Source organism: Arachis duranensis, chromosome 3, assembly GCF_000817695.3.
Source record: "Arachis duranensis cultivar V14167 chromosome 3, aradu.V14167.gnm2.J7QH, whole genome shotgun sequence".
NCBI lineage: Eukaryota > Viridiplantae > Streptophyta > Magnoliopsida > Fabales > Fabaceae > Arachis > Arachis duranensis.
This window is the reverse complement of record NC_029774.3, coordinates 79012097-79020184: the sequence shown is the minus strand read 5'-3', so window position 1 is coordinate 79020184 and position 8088 is coordinate 79012097. Positions and strand designations below refer to the sequence as shown.

Sequence of the window (8088 nt, the reverse complement as noted above, 5' to 3'; positions counted from 1 at the left end):
AATCAAACAATTAATTAACTAACAAGCATGTTCCATAATTTTAAAGATTTGCCTTACCATCTAGTCAAAATCGATTACAAATCGAATCACATCATATTATCATACCAACTCGAGTCTTTTACAAATTTAAAAATATTGTTGAAATTCTTTATAACTCCCTTTCAATCGTATCTTCTCCCAATTTTATAAGTTGCTAAACTGGCCTCGATCGACTATCAATATTTTTTTTATTGAGTAACACATTTGTAAATAAAGTTGATTCACCAATTGTCACTTATTAATTTTTTTTTAATTTTAGAATGTTGATAATTAATGGCTAGAATTTAAGATTTTATATAAAAAAATTTAAAAAAAAGAGTGTTACAAAATTAAAAGGTCTGAAATATTAGAAACCAAATCCAAATATTTAGAACCAAAATAATACTTTGGCAAGAAAAATAATTGGGGTCAATAGCTGTGTATTAATGTGCAAAAAAATTGGCAACGGGCGAAGGGCGAAGGGCGAAGAAGAGGAAAATGAAGAAGCTTGCAAGGAAATGGCGCAATTCAGGAGACGACAAGTTCTCTCTTCCCATCCACGACGATGAAGACTCTCGTCCCATGGACCCTCAAGGTTTCCACTTTTCCATTTTATTCAATGCAACTATCAGTTTAGGTCATTTTGTGATTCCAATTTTGGTTTACAGAGCAAGAAGAGTTTGTTCGCTCTTTAGAGGCCACTCAAGCTGAGAATAATCGCTTTTGGAGGGTATCATCTCCTTTTTCTTTTTAAGTCAATTTGATTTTAATCTTTTTTATATGAACTCATCTCTGATTTTATTTTCCTTTTTTATTATGTAGAGGGTGTTTGCCATTCTGCTCTTCTGTTACATGCAGTTTCTTTTGTATTCCATCTTCAAACAGGTTACATCTCCCTGGGAGATGGTATGTTGCAACTGTCTTTCAAGCTTGCATGTGATGTGAGAATGTTGCGTGGAATAATAGCTATTTGTTTTATTTCTTTTCTTTTATTTTGTTATCTGATTTTGAGTCTTCTGAGGCTTGTTATGTGTTTGATCCATGTTGAAACAATTAAACTTTTTTGCTTTTGTCATGAAGGTAACGTATTTTGTATGCCTTGGATGAAAATAAGTCATTTGCCTATTTACCAAGAGGACAATTGAATTTTGTATGTTGGAAGGCTTTGTGGTCTTACACTCTTATTATTCCTTTTCCAAATATATAGCATTGAAGTCATTGTAGCTAATAACGTTTTCATTTTCTGATTTTTGTGATTGTTTTACTGAATATGCTGTTAACCTTTCTTTGTTCTTGATAAACAGAGGCCTTATGCCTATTTCATGGAGGACATCTACTCATGGATGATTATCTCTGCAGGTTCATTCCTTTACTTATCTAGAATTATATACATATAATCAGCTAGACTTCCTATTCTAGCTTCCTTATTGTTTTTCTGCATTTTCTATATAAATTGTGTCTTTAGTCCCTATGTTCGGTTTTTATCCTTTGCCTTCGTTATCAGTAAGTATGAACTTGCAATTGAAGTAGACACATGATATGCTATTAATTTGTCAATTTATGTGGTGGCGGCTGTTGTCAAAAACTAATTGAATAGCTTTTACAGACTGGATGGCTGTTTTAGTGTGCTCATTTTCCATGAAAGGATTGATTGATGAGTCAGTGCATCACAGAAGATGGATCTGGTACTCGTGGTTTACTGCCATTGTTCCTGCAATGTTCTGGTTATATTACATGTTGAGGTAAGTTCATAGATAACCACCAAATAATCATGGTCACCATATGGAATTGAAAAATCAACTAAGATATAAAAGCATGAAATTACTGGAATATAATATATAATTTAGCTATGGGGTTGGTATACACTATCATAGGGAACTTCTTTGTATTTTAGTACATTTGAACCAATGCATATTCAAGAAAGCATTCAAGAAAATCAAGATGTTATGCCTGCTCTGGTAATATTTTCCATTCTATAACTGCTTCCTATACTATCTTCAGCTATTCTTTTTGCTGTTTATATCCCCCTTCAAATATGTGCTATTTCAGGTGCTTCCCTCACCTCTAATATATAACACTAATTTTCTTATAGGCTGCCTAAATTCCGTTGGGATGTTATCTTTCTGCCATTTGGTCCTCTTGGGTAAGCGGTGTTAATAATATATTCTTTTCTTTGATCTTTTATTCCTCTTTTACTTATTTAATTTGTGTAGCACTAAACAGGTAAGTTTGTTGCTTGGTTACTAACTTACTATGCTGCTGCAGGGGAGCCACAATCTGCCTCTACGTGGATCATTTGCTAAGCGAGTCATCAGAAGAGATAAGAAAGCTTCGTGGGTACATGTATAGCTATAAAGCAGGCTAGAATGGCATTGTGCCCTGGTGACATGGGAAGCAATTTTTGGAACGGATTGACCGGATAACCTGTGAATTATTTTCAATCAGTCATATGGATTGAGGCTGATACCCTTATCAGCCAACAGCAGGGAGAGTTAAGATAGGAACAGTCACCTGATCAGAGAGCAAGTGACATGGTTTAAGGTGGCATCTGGTGGAGTGGCGATGTTCAATTTTGGATGCTATAATAATTTTCGTTTTACTGAGCAACTTAGTGAATCACATTTCTCTAAAGTTTATGCAAGTTGTGTCATTGCTGTTAATCAACAGAATTTTATAACTGTTCGTACCTTGCGTGAATTTGCCATTACGGCTGACAAGTTTAGACTTTAGACATGTTAACTTACATGGGTATTGAATTGTTTGCAAAATAGGTTGGATATTGCAAAAGAACAATTGAACTTTTTGTGGGAATTTCAGTGAGTTCCTTGCTTTATTGGCTGAAGATAGGCAGCATAATGCTAAGCAAATACCTCTGATTTTTGCTTGTGAATAAGAAGAAAAGTCGTGGAAGAAGCTAATTGTTGTGGAGGAATGAAGACTATGATTGATGCTACGCTTCAATGCAAGGCTTGTATCCAGAAGATATTGAGATTCTTATGCTCTCCAAAGTTATATCGGGTAAAATTAAGGGAAAAAGAAGTTGCTGTTAATCAGCACAAGTCATAATTTAATATTAAGGAAATACACAAGAAATATAAAACCCTTGATGAATGGATAAAATTGAATTTTCATTAGAACATAGCATAGCATCAATTTTGTTTGTTGCGATGGAGTTTAAAAGTTAAAACAGTGTTCAACTTTATACAACTACATATAAATGACGAATTGCACAAAATGCAAATCGGACTTTATTCATATTGAATAAATTAAGTACATCCTTGTGTTGTGAGAAGTAAACAGAATATCGTTTCCTGGCCATGCTCAGGAAAATATTTATACAAAGCTCTCTAATGAATGAAATACAATACTGTGGAGATAAATATCTGATTTATATATAAAACCCAGCAAATCCACTATTCATGCTATAAAACTACATCTCTACCTTGTGCAAGAGAAGTGCCACTGGAAATAAAGATCATAGATCTGCTCTACCAGGATATCGTGGGAAGGGAATCACGTCTCTAATATTTTCCAAGCCCGTGGCAAAAAGAATCATCCTCTCAAAGCCAAGACCAAATCCAGAGTGTTTAACTGTTCCATACCGCCTCAGATCAAGGTACCATTCATACGGCTCAAGAGGTAACCCCATCTCCTTAATTCTGCAAAATGTAAATAAGTATAGACAATGTGAGCTATCTTCTGTGGACGGAAACAAATCACCAGGCAGGGTAAGCAGACAAATTTTGTCTCTTCATACCTTTCTTGAATGACATCATATCTCTCTTCCCTTTCGCTCCCACCAACCAACTCTCCAACCTGAATTTAGTTTGAAAGCTTTTATTATGCCAACAAACAAAGAAACTAGGTATCTTGGTATCTCATCAGCATCCACGTACTGAAGACAATGTTCCAAATCAAATCGACAGATCCATACCTTTGGGACAAGAACATCCATAGCAGCTACAGTCTTTGAGTCATCATTGACTCGCATGTAGAATGCTTTGATTTCTTTTGGATAGTTATAGACAATGACAGGCTTCTGAAACTTTACCTCTGTTAGGTACCTGCATAACACCATGCCCCCATGATATCATTCAATACAAATCAATAACAAGAAGAACTTGAAAATACAAATCTAAACCTACCTTTCATGCTCAGATGCCAAGTCGATTCCCCATTTCACTTCATTCTCAAACTTTTTACCATTCTTCACAGCCTCCTCAAGGATTTCCACAGCTTCTGTATAAGTAACTCGAACAAAGGGTGTTGAAGAAACCATTTTCAAACGATCAATGCAACCTTTATCAAACTTGTCAGCCATAAATTCCATATCTTCTAGACAATTGTCAAGTAACCACTGACACAAAAACTTCACGTATGCCTCGGCACAGTTCATGTCATCCTGCACAATAAACACCGGAGAGGAAAAAATAACCCGGAAGCATATTTCCTAAAACTTGAAACAATGGCCATTGACGATATGTCCATTGGTCAGAGAGATAGTCCGAGTTTCACATACCTTTAATTCAGCAAATGCAATTTCAGGTTCTACCATCCAAAATTCTGCCAAATGCCTGGAAGTGTGAGAATTCTCTGCACGAAACGTTGGCCCAAATGTATATACACCACCAAGAGCAGAAGCATAGGACTCGACTTGAAGCTGGCCCGAAACAGTCAAAAACGCTTGGCGGGCAAAGAAATCATTATTATAATCCACCTTTCCATCCTTTTGAGGTATACCAGGCTTCAACTTAGATCTCTCCTCCAACTTGGAGAGACTCTCCTTAGCTTGTTTAAGCTCATCCACAGAAGCATTAACTTCTGCCTTGCTTGCTTTAGCAGATTTCAACTGGGAAACAATATCTCCTTTCTCCTTCACAACAAGTCTAGCAGCTTCTACATCAGCTTGGGTCGGAAGAGGATTCTGCGCTAGTTCCTTCTCCAGTTTCTCTGCCTCACTGAGCAAAGTTGTAACTTGAAACATCTCCCCAGCACCTTCACAATCACTGGTCGTGATAATCGGAGTGTGCACATAAAGGAATCCTTGGTTATGGAAAAAGGTATGTGTAGCATAAGCAAGAGCGTGTCGAATTCGGGCAACAGCAGAGATCTGCAGCCATACACGACTATCCCATCAGAAACATAACCTCTCTTCAATTATCAAAATACTCTTGCAATAAACTAGGAAATTGAAAACAACATAAAAATACTAAAAAGAAATAGAAAGAACGGATTTTGGGAATATTACGGTGTTGGTTCGGGAACGAAGGTGAACGAAATCACGCAAGAACTCGAGGGTGAGTCTAGTTTTGGGCAAAGGGTACTTGGCGGGATCGACCGGACCAACATGGAGAACCTTCTGGGCGCGAAGCTCCACCTTCTGCTTGCCCTTAGGGTTTGGGTGCGCCTTGAGCTCGCCGTCGACGACGACGCAGGTTCCGGTGGGGACCAGCTGCCCAAGGTCTCCTAGGGAAGCATCCACGATGATCTGCAAGTTTGCGGCGGACGATCCGTCGTTGAGCTCCAAGAAGGCGAATGCGTCCTTGTCGGCTTTCCTCCCTGTCTTCACCCACCCACCCACACGGGCTTTCCGGCCCACCAGGCCCGAGCCGCCGTCGGGCCGGGAGACTATGGATCGGATGGGGACACGGTCGGAGAATTGGGCTCTGGGGACTTCATCGGCGTCGTTGAGTGATACGGCTGCCAGTTGGTCCCGCATTGGCGGCGGCGGAGAGGAGAGTGTTTAAGCTGAGAAGTAGAGTGAGCGAGAGAGAGAGAGAGAGAGAGAGAGATCCGGAATGAACAGAAATTATTTTTTATATGGACAAATAAATGGTGTAATGCAACATTATTGGCTACTGGGGTGATATATCAGTTGAGTTTGCTCTGACACAACACGCAGCTTGTGTGCTGCCTCAAAAGGCAGGTAGCGTGGAGCTGACGCAGCGAATCAGCTTTCCCCAATAGCAGGATGCGTGCTGCTCGTTTACCAGTGTGTATCAAAACATTCTAGACACTTTATTTCGTCAATCAAACTACTCCTATCATAAATCATAATACATGAGCATTCACGTTGTTTTATCTCCAATGTAGAGACCTCTCCGGATTTTAGGCTGATTCATTTCTGAGGTGGAATTTTCTTCGGATTATCAATTTTTGTCTACAAGGCATATTTGTTGGATGCTGATTTGGTGGTGATAGTCAAAGTTCTTCGGGATTTTCTCGTACGTGGAGTTGGATTTTCTAATAATTTGGTATAAACGAGATGATTGTCTTCAGCCTTAGATACCAGGATTTGACTCTGTCTCACTGTCGTCAATCAGACAAGATACGTAGCTTCTGAAACTTACGTCTTCGAAAATAAGAATGTTTCTTTGTTAGGTTTTTGTTTCCTCCTATTTCAATTTTCGATTTTTATTAGTGCTGCAAAGGACGGTTTATTTATACGGTTTTCATTATTTTTATTAGTGCTGCAAAGGATAGTTTATTTATACGGTTTTCATTTATTTTGTATTTACGTGTTTTTGTTATTTTAACTATGTTCTTCTATTATGTAGTTATTTTAATATTTTTTGTGACCGAAAAAAAACAAACAACAATCAAGAAAAGAAAAACGAAATAAGAAACTGCTTAAAAAATTATTTAAGAAAGGCAGTCCGGTTGAATAAAACTCTCAAATTTTTTCTAAGGCAACGGAAGCTTCACTTGGGGAGAAAGGATCCAGATTATTGTCTTTGTCATGATATCTGCTACTGTGTTTGCATCTTTCAAGATCTATCAGAAATCAGCACGCTATTTCCAAGACATGATATCTCGAATTTTCAATAACAAAGGATCAATAAAACCAAAAAATCCTGGAAATTATTGACAATAATAAAGGCCTCCACACAGTCTGTCTTACATATAGCATCTCTTTGCTTGAGTCCCAGGCTAAAAGAGAACCTCTCTAAATAGCAAACAATTCTCCTTACAGAATATTATGACTCTTCTCAGATAGCCTCGTTGCCACCTTCCCTTCCAATCTCTGCGAACACAGGAAAAACCAACCCGAGCACCATTGCTAGGATAGCTAACATCACAATTAATTTTAAAGGTGCCCACCAAGAGAGGAATCCAAGAGCCATTAATGGTGGAGGGGATGACACTCGTTGGAACTCAAAAATATTCTGGAGCTCTTTTTCCAAGGACAATGCCATACTAATCACCTTGTCCGTAATCAAAGGCTTGTGGGGATGAAAGATCTTATTATTCCTCCAATGCCAAATCCATCAGAGACCAGAAAAGAATCTAATGGAGAGCTGTTTGCTATTATGTAAGAACAAACTCATCAAATTCAGAGGTTGACCACATATCCCCCAAAGCTTGTCAAACTAGCTGGACTTTTGGACAATCCCAAATGCAATGTAAAATCGATCCTTGACCTGAGAAATATCGTGGATAGCTATTCGTGTGCAAAATGCCCCTCCTAAAATGAAATGCAGCAGTAGGGAGAGCCTCCCAAAGACATAGTCAGGCCAAGAATTTGTGCTTTTCCGGAACCTGTTAACACCAAAGCCAAAGCCAATTTTCCCTATCCTCCCAACTAAACATCTTCTTACTGACCTACAAATAACCACTACGAGCATTATAAACCTTTGAAGCCGCACCAGTCCAACACCAACCAACCTCTGAACCAGCTTGAACATCTAGGTTGTTAGAGTTAATGTTGCTTTGCAGAGACTAATTCAGAGGAAAATAGATATTCTCAAAGTTTCACTGTCCAGATGACCAAAGATCCAAGATCCGGAGATCTGAATCAGAAATGCGAACATAATCTATTTCATGACACAATCGTCTCTCTCCTCTCCATTTAGAAAACCAAAAGTTCTGTTTCAAATCCTTAATGCACCATATACTTTTCCAAATATAAGATCCCCTGCCTCGAGACCGACTGAAGCAATTATCCTTAGAGGAATGGTATTTCTCCATCAATAGTTGAACCCATAGCTTGTCAGGATGGTGAAAAAGTTGCCAAACTAGCTTTCCAATAAGAGCAATATTAGCACAAAAAGGATTTCTAATTTCCAGATT

At 38.3% G+C, this 8088-nt stretch overlaps 2 protein-coding genes across 2 annotated transcripts; one reads left to right on the top strand and one right to left on the bottom strand.

Annotated features, from left to right (window-relative positions):
• Window positions 1-421: 421 nt before the first annotated feature.
• LOC107479599 (uncharacterized) lies at window positions 422-2786 on the top strand. The gene is made up of 7 exons (XM_016099728.3): window positions 422-613; window positions 687-748; window positions 841-924; window positions 1323-1377; window positions 1625-1760; window positions 2111-2161; window positions 2284-2786. The coding sequence occupies exons 1-7, from the start codon at window positions 517-519 to the stop codon at window positions 2381-2383; spliced, it is 585 nt and encodes a 194-aa protein (XP_015955214.1). The 5' UTR covers window positions 422-516; the 3' UTR covers window positions 2384-2786.
• A 446-nt stretch (window positions 2787-3232) lies between these two features.
• On the bottom strand, window positions 3233-6352 carry LOC107479598 (asparagine--tRNA ligase, cytoplasmic 1). Its single transcript, XM_016099727.3, has 6 exons — window positions 5267-6352; window positions 4538-5128; window positions 4164-4420; window positions 3953-4082; window positions 3776-3834; window positions 3233-3677 (listed from the first exon to the last, which is right to left on the bottom strand). Exons 1-6 carry the CDS (start codon window positions 5735-5737, stop codon window positions 3494-3496), a joined length of 1692 nt encoding a protein of 563 aa, XP_015955213.1. The 5' UTR covers window positions 5738-6352; the 3' UTR covers window positions 3233-3493.
• Between the last annotated feature and the right edge of the window lie 1736 nt (window positions 6353-8088).

Excerpts from the sequence above, each read along its gene's own strand:
- LOC107479599 (XM_016099728.3), top strand. The coding sequence starts at position 517 with ATGAAGAAGCTTGCAAGGAAATGGCGCAATTCAGGAGACGACAAGTTC. Across the intron at positions 925-1,322 it reads TTACATCTCCCTGGGAGATG|AGGCCTTATGCCTATTTCAT; the intron begins GTATGTTGCAAC and ends CTTGATAAACAG. Across the intron at positions 1,378-1,624 it reads ATGGATGATTATCTCTGCAG|ACTGGATGGCTGTTTTAGTG; the intron begins GTTCATTCCTTT and ends TAGCTTTTACAG.
- LOC107479598 (XM_016099727.3), bottom strand. The coding sequence starts at position 5,737 with ATGCGGGACCAACTGGCAGCCGTATCACTCAACGACGCCGATGAAGTC. Across the intron at positions 4,083-4,163 it reads TTGGCATCTGAGCATGAAAG|GTACCTAACAGAGGTAAAGT; the intron begins GTAGGTTTAGAT and ends GGTGTTATGCAG. Across the intron at positions 3,678-3,775 it reads TATGATGTCATTCAAGAAAG|AATTAAGGAGATGGGGTTAC; the intron begins GTATGAAGAGAC and ends TACATTTTGCAG.